Below are 14,442 nucleotides of genomic sequence, written 5' to 3'. Positions count from 1 at the left end.
TCTATCAGTACCCATCATCAGTGTCACCTATCAGTGCCACCTATCAGTGCTGCATATTAGTGCCGCCTATCCGTGACACCTCATTAGTGCTGCCTATCCGTGCCACCTCATTAGTACTGCCTATCAGTGCCCTTTAGTGCTGCCTATCAGTGCCCATCAGTGCCGCCTATCAGTGCCCATCAGTGCTGCCTCATTAACGCACATCAGTGAAGGAGAAAAAATACCTGTTTGAAAAATTTTATAATAGAAACAAAGAAACTTTTTTTTTCAAATTTTTTGCACTTTAATTTATAGCGCAAAAAGTAAAGCGCCCAGTGGCGATTAAATATCACCAAAAGAAAGCTCTATTTGTGAGAAAAAAATGATCAAAATTTCATATGGGTACAATGTTGCATGACCGCGCAATTGTCAATCAAAGTGCGGCAGCGCTGAAAGCTGAAAATTGGCCTGGTAAGGAAGGGGGTATAAGTGCCCGGTAGGCAAGTGGTTAATATATCCTATTGTATAATTGTATAAGTGTCCAGGTAAAGATAACCCAAGTGCAAATGTAATTTTCAAATAATGTTGTATTACAGGATTTTATAAAATATTGTAGAATGTCCAATTCACTTTAAGATCAATTTCTAAGGCACTGCAGAGTCCCTTTAACAGTCTAGCATGTCAAGCTATATATATATATATACAGTGAAGGAAATAAGTATTTGATCCCCTGCTGATTATGGATGTTTGCCCACTCACAAATAAATGACCAGTCTAAAAATCGAACAGTAGGTGTATTGTAACACTGAGAGACAGAATAGCAACAAAAAATTCAAAAGAAATGCACGTCTAACAAATTGTTAGGAATGGACTTGCCAGTAATGGTGGGACTCACCTGCCTTGTGGGCTGCAGTACCAGGGCTGGCCAGCGGGTGCTCCCAGCAATCAGAGACTCAACCCTGCAGTCAGCCAAACACCTGAAGCTGATTATGCAGGTGTATTTAACCACTTCCCGTCCGGCCGCTGTTTATAAACGGCAGGACGGGACACCTCCAGGAGCGGGTTGCCGTCTCTAAACGGCACCTTGTATCTGAGGCTCGTGCGCGGCTCCTAGAGCTCGCACCCGCGAGCCCGATGATCGCCGAGTCCGACGGACACAGTGGATTACGTGACATGGTATGGGACCAATGAAATCGGTCCCATACCATGTGATCAGCTGTGTCCAATAAGGACACAGCTTAAGTGTAAACAAAAGCCGCATGGTGCGGCTTCCGCCTCCTTCTCCTCACACGGAGTTGTCTGTGAGAGGAGAAACAGCAAAGAAGAGGTAGTAGCTAACTGCCCTCCACCTCAGTGACACCTGATCGCCCCTAAAGTGTCCCTGATCGCCCCTAAAGTGGCCCTGATCGCCCCTAAAGTGGCCCTGATTGCCCCACGTGTCCCTGATCACCCCAATAAGTGGCCCTGATTGCCCCAACAAGTGGCTTTGATTGCCCATAAGTGGCCCTGATCGCCCCCACAAGTGTCCCTGATTGCCCCAAGTGTCCCTGATTGCCCCAAGTGTCCCTGATTGCCCCAAGTGTCCCTGATTGCCACAAGTGGCCCTGATTGCCCACAAGTGGCCCTGATCGCCCAACAAGTGGCCCAGCAGTGGCCCTGATTGTCAGTGTCCCTGATCGCCACATAGTGGCCCAGCAGTGTTCCTGATCGCCACAGTGTCCCTGATCGTCACAGTGTTCCTGATCGCCACACAAGTGGCCAAGCAGTGTCCCTGATCACCGCAGTGGCCAAGCAGTGTCCCTGATCGTCACACAAGTGGCCCAGCAGTATCGCCGCAGTGGCCAAGCAGTGTCCCTGATTGCCACACAAGTGGCCCAGAAGTGTCCCTGATTGCCGCAGTGGCCCAGCAGTGTCCCTGATCACCACAGTGTCCCTGATTGCCGCACAAGTGGTCCAGCAGTGTCCCAGATCGCCGCAGTGGCCCAGCAGTGTCCCTGATCACCGCAGTGTCCCTGATTGCCGCACAAGTGGTCCAGCAGTGTTCCTGATCGCCACAGTGTCCCTGATTGCCGCACAAGTGGTCCAGCAGTGTCCCTGATGGCCGCAGTGTCCCTGATTGCCGCAGTGGCCCAGCAGTGTCCCTGATCGCCACACAAGTAGCCCAGCAGTGTCCCTGATCGCCGCACAAGTAACCCAGCATTGTCCCTGATTGCCGCACAAGTGGTCCAGCAGTGTCCCTGATCACCGCAGTGGCCCAGCAGTGTCCCTGATCACCGCAGTGTCCCTGATTGCCGCACAAGTGGTCCAGCAGTGTCCCTGATCGCCGCAGTGGCCCTGATTGCCGCAGTGGCCCAGCAGTGTCCCTGACCACCACACAAGTGGCCCAGCAGTGTCCCTGATCACCGCATTGGCCCAGCAGTGTTCCTGATCACCACACAAGTGGCCCAGCAGTGTCCCTGATCACCGCATTGGCCCAGCAGTGTTCCTGATCACCACACAATTGGCCCAGCAGTGTCCCTGATCCCCACATTGGCCCAGCAGTGTTCCTGATCACCACACAAGTGGCCCAGCAGTGTCCCTGATCGCCGGACAAGTGGTCCAGCAGTGCCCCTGATCACTGAAGTGTCCCTGATCACCGCAGTAGTCCAGCAGTGTTTCTGATTGCCACACAAGTGGCCCAGCAGTGTCCTGATCATCGCAGTGGCCCAGCAGTGGCCCTGATCGCCGCAGAAGTGGTCCAGCAGTGTCCCTGATCGCCGCAGTGTCCCCGATTGCTGCACAAGTGGTCCAGCAGTGTCCCTGATCACCGCAGTGTCCCCGATTGCTGCACAAGTGGTCCAGCAGTGTCCCTGATCACCGCAGTGTCCCTGATTGCCGCAGTGGCCCAGATCACCACACAAGTGGCCCAGCAATGTCCCTGATCACCACACAAGTGGCCAGCAGTGTCCCTGATCGCCGGACAAGTGGTCCAGCAGTGCCCCTGATCACCGCAGTTGCCCAGCAGTGTTTCTGATCGCCACACAAGTGGCCCAGCAGTGTCCTGATCATCGCAGTGGCCCAGCAGTGTCCATGGTCGCCGCACAAGTGGTCCAGCAGTGTCCCTGATCGCCACAGTGTCCCTGATTGCCACAGTGTCCCTGATCGCCACACAAGTGGCCCAGCAGTGTCCCTGATCACCGCAGTGGCCCAGCAGTGTCCCTGATCACCATACAGTGGCCCAATCAGTGTCCCTGATCACCTTACAGTGTGCCTGTTCATAAAGTGTCCCTGATCTCTGCCACACCAGTGGATTCTGTTCACTGCCATCGTCTGTGAGGAGAGAGATCCAGTACAGCTAACTGTGAGTAATTTTCAGCCTTTGCACAGAGTTTACACACACTCACAAAACATTGCCAGCCACCTCACTGTATCTCTGATTTTTGCCCAACAGTGACTAGTGTGAACCAACTGCAGCCAGATATCTGTCCCTCACTGCAACACCATCCTGATCACTGCCATACCAGTGGGTCCTGATCAGTGTCAAAAATATGGCCAAAAGATCATATACAAGCGAGGAGGCATTTCAAATTCTGAGTATGACAGATGAGAGTGACGGAGAACTCTCACTGTCAAACTCTGATTCTGTATATGAACCAGAACACAGCAGCGGTTCACTCTCTGAATCAGAAGAAGGTGTTCCAACAAAAAGAATGAGGAACTCCAAGGAGCAGCAAGCAACCACCAGCAGCTCAATACGTTCTTCTGATATGGCTACTACCAGCACTGTAAGTGCAAGTTCTAGTATTCAGGTGTCACATCAGCCACCAAGGATTTGGGCCCATACTGCTGTCCCAGATGCTCTTTTAAACCCTGTGTGGCTACCTTCAGGATCAGGAGCACCTATAATTCCCCCATTCATAGCCCAACCAGGCATTCAGGCAGAAACCCAAAATTTTACAGCCATTGATTATTTCCATTTATTTTTCACTTAAGGGTTTTTGAATTCAGTTGTGCACCAATGCAATATTTTCGCCCAGCAATTTATCACTCAAAATCCCAACTCCTGTTATGCTCGAACATTTGAGTGGAAATGCCTCACAGTTGAAGAATTTAAAGTGTTTCTTGGCCTTACATTTAATATGGGACTAACAAAAAAAATGAACTGCATGCTTATTGGTCGACAAATCCCATTCAACACATGCCGCTCTTTTCTGCCACTATGTCCAGGACCCACTATAAAACAATTCTGCACTTTCTACATTTCAACGATAATTCCCTGTTCCCCCCCAGAGATCACCCCGAGTACGACAAACTTTATAAAATTCGTCCACTAATCAATTATTTCAACCAAAAATATTCAGAAATATATTGTCCTGAAAAAAACATCTGTGTCAATGAATCCCTAATCCATTTCACTGGGAGGCTGATCATAAAACAGTACATTCCAAGTAAACGGGCCAGATACGGGGTGAAGATGAACAAACTCTGCGAAAGGTCCACAGGATACGTGCACAAATTTCGTATCTACGAGGGAAAGGACAGTCAGCTAGAGCCCCCTGAATGCCCAGCCTATATGGAGATTAGTGGAAAAATTGTCCGGGACCTGGTATACCCCCTCTTCAATCAGGGGTACCACCTTTCCGTGGACAATTTCTACACAAGCCTGCCCCTTTTCCGCCACCTTTATCTCAAGGACACTGTAGCCTGTGGCACAGTTCGACCCAATCGGAAGGGATTTCCACAACAATTGGTTGCCACCAAGCTAAACAGGGGGGAGTCAGCTAGCTTGAGAAATGAAGAGATCCTGGCCCTTAAGTGGCGAGACAAACGGGATGTGTATGTCCTTTCATCTATCCATAACAGCAGCTCATTGGAAATTCAAGGAAGTCGCGGTCCCATCCGAAAACCCCAATGCATACACGAATACAACCTGTTCATGGGGGGAGTGGATTTAAATGATCAAATGTTACAGCCCTACATACCCAACAGAAGATCAATCTACTGGTATAAAAAAGTATCCTTCTACCTTTTCCATATGGCCCTGTACAATTCCTACATCGTTTTCCAGAAGTCCACACAAAGACCTGTCACCTTCTTACAATATCAGGAAGAGGTTATCACATCCCTCATCTATCAAGTAAGACCCGTACCTGAACAAATTCGGTCTGATGCAGTGAGCCGATTGCATGAAAGACATTTCCCCAATATCGTCCCCCCTACCGAAACAGACCGCAATCCTCAAAAGAGATGTCGGGTATGCTCCAAACATAGAATTTGATCTGACACCCGATACTACTGTCCCCAGTGTCCCTCAAAGCCTGGTCTCTGTATAGAAGAGTGCTTCCGTATCTACCATACCGCACTACATTATTAGTGAAGTACGGTGAAGATATATTTCTTTGTCCTCTGTTTGCTATTTCCCTGCCATGTTTCTGCCTGTTGCCTGAATTCATTTTCCTGCCTTCCATCTGAACTGACCTCGGCCTGTTTATTGACCATGCCTCTGCTTGCTGCCTGAACTGACCTCGGCGTGTTAATGGACCATGCCTCTGCCTGCTGCCTGAACTGACCTTGGCTTGTTACTCGACCATGCCTCTGCTTTCTGCCTGAGCTGACCTTGGCCTGTTAATCGACCATGCCTCTGCCTGCTGCCTGAACTGACCTCGGCCTGTTACTCGACCATGCCTCTGCTTGCTGCCTGAACTGACCTCGGCCTGTTAATCGACCATGCCTCTGCCTGCTGCCTGAACTGACCTCGGCCTGTTAATCGACCATGCCTCTGCCTGCCTCCTGGACTGATCTTTTGCCCTCCCACTTTAGTAGTGGGATTCAAGACAACACAGGGGTCTCACGTATGTGAGGGGATCCAGAGTAGTGTTTCCGAGCAGAGAAAACTGTTTTGTTTTCTTTGGGTTTTTTAATTCCCGGATCAGGGTCTGGAGACCAGAGGCTTCGAAGAGATTTGGGTGGGATGAAGCCTCTACCCCTTTGTCCAGTCTTACCTAACCAAGGCCCTAAGCCTAATGTTTCTGCCTGGACCAATCCTTTTACCATGTCTTTGCTTGCTGTCTGTATTGACTGTGGCCTTTTTATGGACCATGTTCCTGTCTTCTTCCTGGACCACTACTTTGCCTGTTTGCTCACCACGTCTATGCATGACACCGGTACTGACCCATCTGCACATCCCACTGGCTACCTTCCTGCAAGACACTGGTGCCACCCATCCTCTGCACTGAAACAACAGGTACTCTTTGGTTTATCTTTTGTTCAACTTCTTGGTGAATGAACATAGTGCTATGTGGACAGCCACGTACTAGTAGGTTAAGCTTTTAGGAACAGGCTGTAGGTGAAGCTACACTATGCTTTATTGATATATAATGTTTGCTAATTTTTGTGATAAACAGGTTGCAATGACCAGTAATCAGTCCAAACACTGAAAATGTCTTACACATGTGGTATCCCCATACTCAGGAAAAGTAGCAGAATGTGTTTTAAAGTGTTATTCTAAGAATACCTATGCAGTGTGTTAGAAATATGTTATTATTCGTAACATTGCATTAAAAAAAAAAAAACTACTTTTTTTCACATTTTCTAAAAATCTGTGTAAAAAATTAAGTCTTCAGAAGACTTTGCTGCTCCAGGACCTCCAAAATTGTGATACGTAGTCAATAAATTAGATGTGTAATTTTTGCCCTTAGTATGCCTAACGGTGCTTCTTGCATGTGGGGCCCCTCCATTTGGTTAGGCTGTGAAAAAGTCTTGCACGTGTGGTATCGTTATACTCAGGAAGAGTTAGAGAATGTGTTTTGGGGTGTAATTTTAAGTATGCCTATGCAGTGTATTAGAAATATCTTCTATATTGACAACTTTGCATAGAAAAAAATACATTTTCATTTTCTTTTAACATATTCCAAAAACTTTTGGCAAAAAATGAAGTCTTCAGAAGACTCCTCATGCCTCTTAAAACATACCTTGGGGTGCTTGCTTTCCAAAATGGGGTCATTTTGTGGATAATTCCATTGCCCTGATGCTCCAGGACCTCCAAAACGGCAATAGGTAGTCAAGAAATTAGATGTGTAATTTTTGCCCTTAGAACGCTAACAGGTGCTTATTGGATGTGGAACCCCTCTATGTGGCCAGACTGTGAAAAAGTCTCACACATTTGGTATCGCCATATTCAGCAGGAGTTAAAGAATGCATTTTGAGGTGTAATTTTAAGTATGCTTATGCTGTGTAATAGAAATATCTCATAGATTGACAACTTTGCATAAAAAAAATATATATTTTCATTTTCTTTTCACATTTTCCAAAAACTTATGGCAAAAAATGAAGTCTTCAGAAGACTCCCCATGCCTCTTAAAACATACCTTGGGGTGTTTGCTTTCCAAAATGGGGTCATTTTGTGGATAATTCCATTGCCCTGATGCTCCAGGACCTCCAAAACGGCAATAGGTAGTCAAGAAATTAGATGTGTAATTTTTGCCCTTAGAACGCTAACAGGTGCTTATTGGATGTGGAACCCCTCTATGTGGCCAGACTGTGAAAAAGTCTCACACATTTGGTATCGCCATATTCAGCAGGAGTTAAAGAATGCATTTTGAGGTGTAATTTTAAGTATGCTTATGCTGTGTAATAGAAATATCTCATAGATTGACAACTTTGCATAAAAAAAATATATATTTTCATTTTCTTTTCACATTTTCCAAAAACTTATGGCAAAAAATGAAGTCTTCAGAAGACTCCCCATGCCTCTTAAAACATACCTTGGGGTGTTTGCTTTCCAAAATGGGGTCTTTTTGTGGATAATTCCATTGTCCTGATGCTCCAGGACCTCCAAAACAGCAATAGGTAGTTAAGAAATTAGATGTGTGATTTTTGCCCTTAGAACGCTAACAGGTGCTTATTGGATGTGGAACCCCTCTATGTGGCCAGACTGTGAAAAAGTCTCACACATTTGGTATCACCATATTCAGGAAGAGTTAGAGAATGTGTTTTGGGGTGTAATTTTAAGTTTGCCTATGCAGTGTATTAGAAATATCTCATAGATTGACAACTTTGTGTAGAAAAAAATACATTTTCATTTTCTTTTCACATTTTCCAAAAACTTGTGGCAAAAAATGAAGTCTTCAGAAGACTCCGCATGCCTCTTAAAACATACCTTGGGGTGTTTGCTTTCCAAAATGGGGTCTTTTTGTGGATAATTCCATTGTCCTGATGCTCCAGAACCTCCAAAACAGCAATAGGTAGTTAAGAAATTAGATGTGCGATTTTTGCCCTTAGAACGCTAACAGGTGCTTATTGGATGTGGAACCCCTCTATGTGGCCAGACTGTGAAAAAGTCTCACACATTTGGTATCACCATATTCAGGAAGAGTTAGAGAATGTGTTTTGGGGTGTAATTTTAAGTATGCCTATGCAGTGTATTAGAAATATCTCATAGATTGACAACTTTGTGTAGAAAAAAATACATTTTCATTTTCTTTTCGCATTTTCCAAAAACTTGTGGCAAAAAATTAAGTCTTCAGAAGACTCTGCATGCCTCTTAAAACATACCTTGGGGTGTTTGCTTTCCAAAATGGGGTCATTTTGTGGATAATTCCATTGCCCTGATGCTCCAGGACCTCCAAAACGGCAATAGGTAGTCAAGAAATTAGATGTGTAATTTTTGCCCTTAGAACGCTAACAGGTGCTTATTGGATGTGGAACCCCTCTATGTGGCCAGACTGTGAAAAAGTCTCACACATTTGGTATCGCCATATTCAGCAGGAGTTAAAGAATGCGTTTTGGGGTATCATTTTAAGTATGCCTATGCTGTGTAATAGAAATATTTCATAGATTGACAACTTTGCGTAAAAAAAAATACATTTTCATTTTCTTTTCACATTTTCCAAAAACATGTGGCAAAAAATGAAGTCTTCAGAGGACTCCCCATGCCTCTTAAAACATACCTTGAGGTGTTTTCTTTTGAAAATGGGGTCATTTTGTGGGTAATTCAATTGTCCTGGTGCTCCAGGACCTCCAAAACTGTGATAGACAGTCAAGAAATTAGATGTGTAATTTTTGCCCCTAGAACACCTAAGGGTGCTTATTGGATGTGGGGCCCTTCTATGTGGTTAGGCTGTGAAAAAGTTTTACACATGTGGTATCGCCATACTCAGGATGAGTAGCAGAATGTGTTTTGGGGTGTAATTGCAAGTATGCCTATGTCGTGTGAGAGAAAGAACTTGTTAAATGACAACTTTGTGGGAAAAAAAAAAAGAATTTTTTTTACTTTCATCATTTCCTTAAAAAATTGGCAAAAAATGACAACTTCAAAAAAACTCCCCATGCCTCTCATTAAATACCTCAGACTGTCTAATTTCCAAAAAGGGGTAGTTTGGGGGGTATTTGTACTGTCCTGGCATTTTAGGGCCCCAAGAAATTATATAGGTAGTCCGTGCATCAGGATTGATACATTTTCAAATATATCAAATATATATACCGTGGTCTGTGGACTCTATAACTTTCACAAAGACTAAATAATACACACTGATTTGGGTTATGTCTACCAACAAAATGTAGCACAATGGATTTTGGCCTAAATTTATGAAGAAAGTATATTTATTTGCAAAATTTAGTATCAAATACTAAGAAAAACATGTTTTTTTCAAAATTTTCAGTCTTTTTTCATTTTTCTAGCAAATAATAAAAACCCCAGTGATGATTAAATACCACCAAATTAAAGCTCTATTTGTTTGAAAAAAATGATAATAATTTCATTTAGATACAGTGTTGTATGCCTGAGTAATTGTCATTCACAATGTGAGAGCGCCGAAAGCTGAAAATTGGCCTGGACAGGAAGGGGGTAAAAGTGTCCGGACAGGAAGTGGTTAAGTGATGGCCAGACCTGCAGTCTTTGCCTTGGTGTGTGTGTTTTTCCTGGGCCCTGTATCTTGTAATCCTGCATTCTTGTTCCTGTTCCTGTGTTCCTGCTAGTACGTTTCCTTGTTGCCAAACTCTGCCTGTTCTGATTACGCTGACCCTCTCCTGCTCTGACCCCGGCTCGTTCCTGACCATCCCTCTGCCTGACCCTCTGTACCACGCTGCCCGCTACCTGCTGAACCTGGCTTGTGACCCCGACCATTCTCCGCTTGCTCCCCCTGTACCTACCTGCCCGATTATTATTGACCCGGCCTGCCTGACGACGCTTGCACTGTATGTACTGTTATCTGTGGGTGGTTGGTTTGGTTCGTTTGCACTGTGTTATGTTTTAGTATTGCACTGCGTTTATGTTTGTATTGTTAGTGTTAATAAATTATATTGTTTATAACATATCTGAAGTCTGTGTTTCCCTGTGTCAGTCACATACCTCTGGTCATACCCTGGAGCCCTGACACAAATTATGCACTGATTTGCATGTTCATGAAGGAAATACGTATTTGATCCCCTATCATTCAGAAGGATTTCTGGCTACCAGGTGTCTTTTATACAGGTAACAAGCTGAGATTAGAAGCAGTCTTTTAAATGGAGTGCTGCTAATCTCATTTTGTTACCTGTATAAAAGACACCTGTCCACAGGAGCAATCAAACAGATTCCAAACTCTCCACCATGGCAAAGACCAAAGAGCTGTCCAGGGATGTCAGGGACAAGATTGTAGACCTACACAAGGCTGGACTGAGCTACAAAACTATCGCCAAGCAGCTTAGTGAGAAGGTGACAACAGTTGGTGCAATTATTCGCAAATGGAAGAAACACAAAACAACTGTCAGTCTACCTAGGTCTGGTGCACCATGCAAGATCTCACCTCGTGGAGTGTCAATGATCATGAGAACAGTGAGGAATCATCCCAGAACTACACGTGAGGACCTTGTCAATGATCTCCAGGCAGCTGGGACCACAGTCACCAAGAAAACAATTGGTAACACACTACACTAACAAGAACTGAAATCCTGCAGTGGCCGCAAGGTCCCTCTGCTCAAGAAAGCACATAACCAGGCCCGTCTGAAGTTTGCCACTGAACATCTGAATGATGCAGAGGAGGACTGGTTGAAAGTGTTAGTGGTATTATAACAAAGTGTAAAATGACAGAGCGGGGTCAGTACATGCTGAAGTGCACAGTGCACAGAAGTGGCTAACTGTCTGCAGAGTCAATAGCTAAAGACCTCCAAACTTTGTGTGGCCTTTGGATTAGCACAACAACAGTGCGTAGAGCGCTTCATGGAATTGGTTTCCAGGGCAGAGCAGCTGCATCCAAGCCGTACATCACCAAGTGCAATGCAAAACGTCGGATGCAGTGGGGTAAAGCACGCCGCCACTGGACTCTAAAACAGTGGAGACATGTTCTCTGGAGTGATAAATCACGCTTCTCTGTCTGGCAATACGATGGACGTGTCTGGGTTTGATGGTTGCCAGAAGAACGGTACTTGCCTGAATGCATTGTGTCAAGTGTAAAGTTTGGTTGAGGGGAGATTATGGTGTGGGGTTTTCAGGGGTTGGGCTTGGCCCCTTAGTTCCAGTGAAGGGAACTCTTAAGGCGTCAGCATACCAAGACATTTTGGACAATTTCATGCTCCCAAATTTGTGGAAACAGTTTGGGGATGGCCCCTTCCTGTTCCAACATGATTGTGCACCAGTGCACAAAGCAAGGTCCATAAAGACATGGATGAGTGAGTTTGGGATGGAGGAACTTGATTGGCCTACACCAGTCCTGACCTCAAGCCGATAGAACACCTTTGGGATGAATTAATGCAAAGACTGCAAGACAGGCCTTCTCGTCTGACATCAGTGCCTGACCTCACAAATGTGCTTCTAGAAGAAAGGTCAAGCATTCCCATAGACACACAGCTAAACCTTGTGGACAGCCTTCCCAGAAGAGTTGAAGCTGTTATAGCTGAAAAGGGTGGGCCAACTCAATATTGAACCCTACGGACTAAGATTGGAATGCCGTTACAGTTCATGTGCATGTAAAGTATATAGTGATTTTTTTTAATACATTATACAGATATATTAAAATATTGAAAACCTAAAGTATGAAACTGCAACTCTTAACCTCAAAATCAGTTATTTTCCATACAAAAGAAAAGAAACAATGCATATTATATATAATGTAATAATTTGCAAAAACTGTCACATTTTTGAATATTGTAGATAGAATATCTGAATCTAATTTATTTCCATTGTTACCTTTTAACCCATTTTTCTTAAGCCATTCAGTTGATGTTTTTGGTGAAAAATTGGGAATCTCTATGTTCAGTGGTCCATCATGGTTGGGAGGTTTAGGAAGGAAAGCAGACGGAGAGATTTTAGCCACTCTTGTTGATATCTGTAAAAACATATCTATTTTCACATAGCTGCTGTAAATACAAGTATCATATTTTACTCTAAGATGAGCAGAAACATCTACTAGGAAATACATTGTTTTATTTATATACTAAAATAAAGCAAGGTACCACAAATTTACAAGCTGAGAAATTGTCTCAAGAATACCAGTGTTTAAAATCTAAATCCACCAAAATGCTAATATTTCATTTTTGGGAAGATGAAGGTAGTTGAATCACTCATCAGATTCCGTAATTTGTTTCTTAATATTAAGGTGGTTGTAAACCCTTACATATTCCAAGTGAAGTGACTGGCCTCAGGTGATACAGAGAGGAAACTAAGCTTTGTACATAAGTTGTACCTTTTTATCTGCAGTATTCTTTGCTCTGCATCCATTTAAATTCCAGAATTTATTAATCTTTCTAAATGTTCAGAAAAAAAGGGAGCATTGAGCTGAAGTTACACTCTGCGGAGCTCAGTGAGGGGAGCTCTAAGAGCTGATTGGAGGGAAGGGACAAACCTCCCTTCACACAACACACAAGGACAGAGCTGAGGCTGTCAATCAACTTGAGTTCCCTCCCTTGTCATCTTTTTTCTCTTAATGTCAGGAAAACTTGTCAGAAATTATTCATGCTGATACCAGAAAAACAAACCAGCTCTTAAAGTGTTACTAAACCCACAACAGTAAAATCAGTCTGTATATGCAGTAAATGATCACAAGACTGCTCTAACTGCTGATGAGAAAAGGTATTTAGCAGTTTATGTTTACTAAAATATCTGCACTTCCATGTTCTGTGTACTGTGGGAGATCAGATATAGTGAATGCAGGGTTTAGTAACACTTTAATAGAGACAAGTACACACTATAGATTTCATATTTGAGGTTTGCAACAACTTTAAGTATCCACAAGATCAGTATTGAAGTCATCAAAGTCAGGTGTCTCTATACTCTGCTCCCCCTCCTCCTGCACTACCCCCTGCCTACCGACACGAACAAACATCCTAAAAAGATAAAGAATTCGGATATAGGTTTTGTACAGCAAAAATTATATTAATTTATTTTATGACAAATATATATCTAAGAAAGTTTTAGTAAAAAAACTCATAAACAAAATTAGCACAAGAGACTGTGCTTACAATCAATGCAAATTATGCTGCTAATTTTTAGTTAAAATCCTCTGATCCCCCCCTAGCCCTACAGCCATAATCTTTCAATGCTGCGGGGCCACGACTTTGGGGTAATATAGGCCAAGGGACCTGTCATATGTTCTTTTTAAGAGTGTAAACTAGGCCTGCCTTTCCCACCCCCTCCTCCATTCATAGAAACTGTTCTATAGTGTCCAACAATGAAAAATGATCTATGAATGGAGAAGGCAGAATATTCATTCATTTACCCACCCTCCATTCACAGAACGCTTTTCATTAATGAAAGTTATAGTAAAGCTTCTATATATGGAAGAGGTTGGCAGAAAGGGCAGGCATAGTCAGCACTCTTAAGTGTCTGTAGCAGATCCCTCGGCTCGTATTAACCCAGAGCACAGGAAGATTACAGCTCTAGGGGTAGAGGGGATCAGAGGACAGATGATTTCAACTAAAATTGCATCCAGTAGCACAAGGGACACTCCTCCTTGACTAAAGCTTAGTACACACGATTAGAAAATCGTATGAAAAATACCGCTTTTGAAGTGATCGCATGATAATCTGATCGTTAGGACACAGCTTTCATCCTATGTTCTTTGAAGGGACAAGCATGAAAATGTTTCTCGTACGATACCAGATTGTGCAATTTTCATTTACTCGGTACAGTTTTTGTCCGAAAATACAATAAAAATACATTACATCACTTCCAAATTTTCTTTCTTTCGTACAAGAATTTTCGAAACTTTAGTAAGCTCTTCACTTTTGATATGAGAATATGAATATGAGAAAAAAAAAGGCAATAATTTGTCTAATATTCTTTTTGTGCATATGGGGCTTGTGTGGAGGTTGAATATGAGAAAATGGGTCTATGACGTGGTCAGCAACCTATAGATCGTGATCTATCACTAGATTGCGGCCAGGTGACAGGTAGATCGCAGTCTGGGCTTGCTGACCCGCCATCCTAGAGCATCAGAGTGCAATGTAAAGGGACTACTTGTAATGTTGGAGCTGTAGTAGGGAGCAAGAGCCTCATAAGCCAATGCCTCC

The 14,442-nt window shown here is 43.8% G+C and overlaps 1 protein-coding gene across 2 annotated transcripts in view; it reads right to left on the bottom strand.

The window, feature by feature from the left end:
* VWA3A (von Willebrand factor A domain containing 3A) overlaps positions 1-14,442 on the bottom strand; it is a 149,145-nt gene that overhangs the window by 72,520 nt on the left and 62,183 nt on the right. For both annotated transcript variants that reach the window (XM_089674793.1, XM_089674794.1), the window contains exon 13: positions 12,122-12,260. In XM_089674793.1, coding sequence (XP_089530919.1) covers positions 12,122-12,260 — 139 coding nt within the window. The remainder of the gene's footprint in view (positions 1-12,121; positions 12,261-14,442) is intronic.

This window comes from Staurois parvus, unplaced genomic scaffold, assembly GCF_062004578.1.
Source record: "Staurois parvus isolate SC_StPar_1 unplaced genomic scaffold, SC_StPar_1.0 ptg000152l, whole genome shotgun sequence".
Taxonomy (NCBI): domain Eukaryota; kingdom Metazoa; phylum Chordata; class Amphibia; order Anura; family Ranidae; genus Staurois; species Staurois parvus.
Note: the sequence above shows the minus strand (reverse complement) of the source record. Positions and strands in the feature narration are given on the sequence as shown.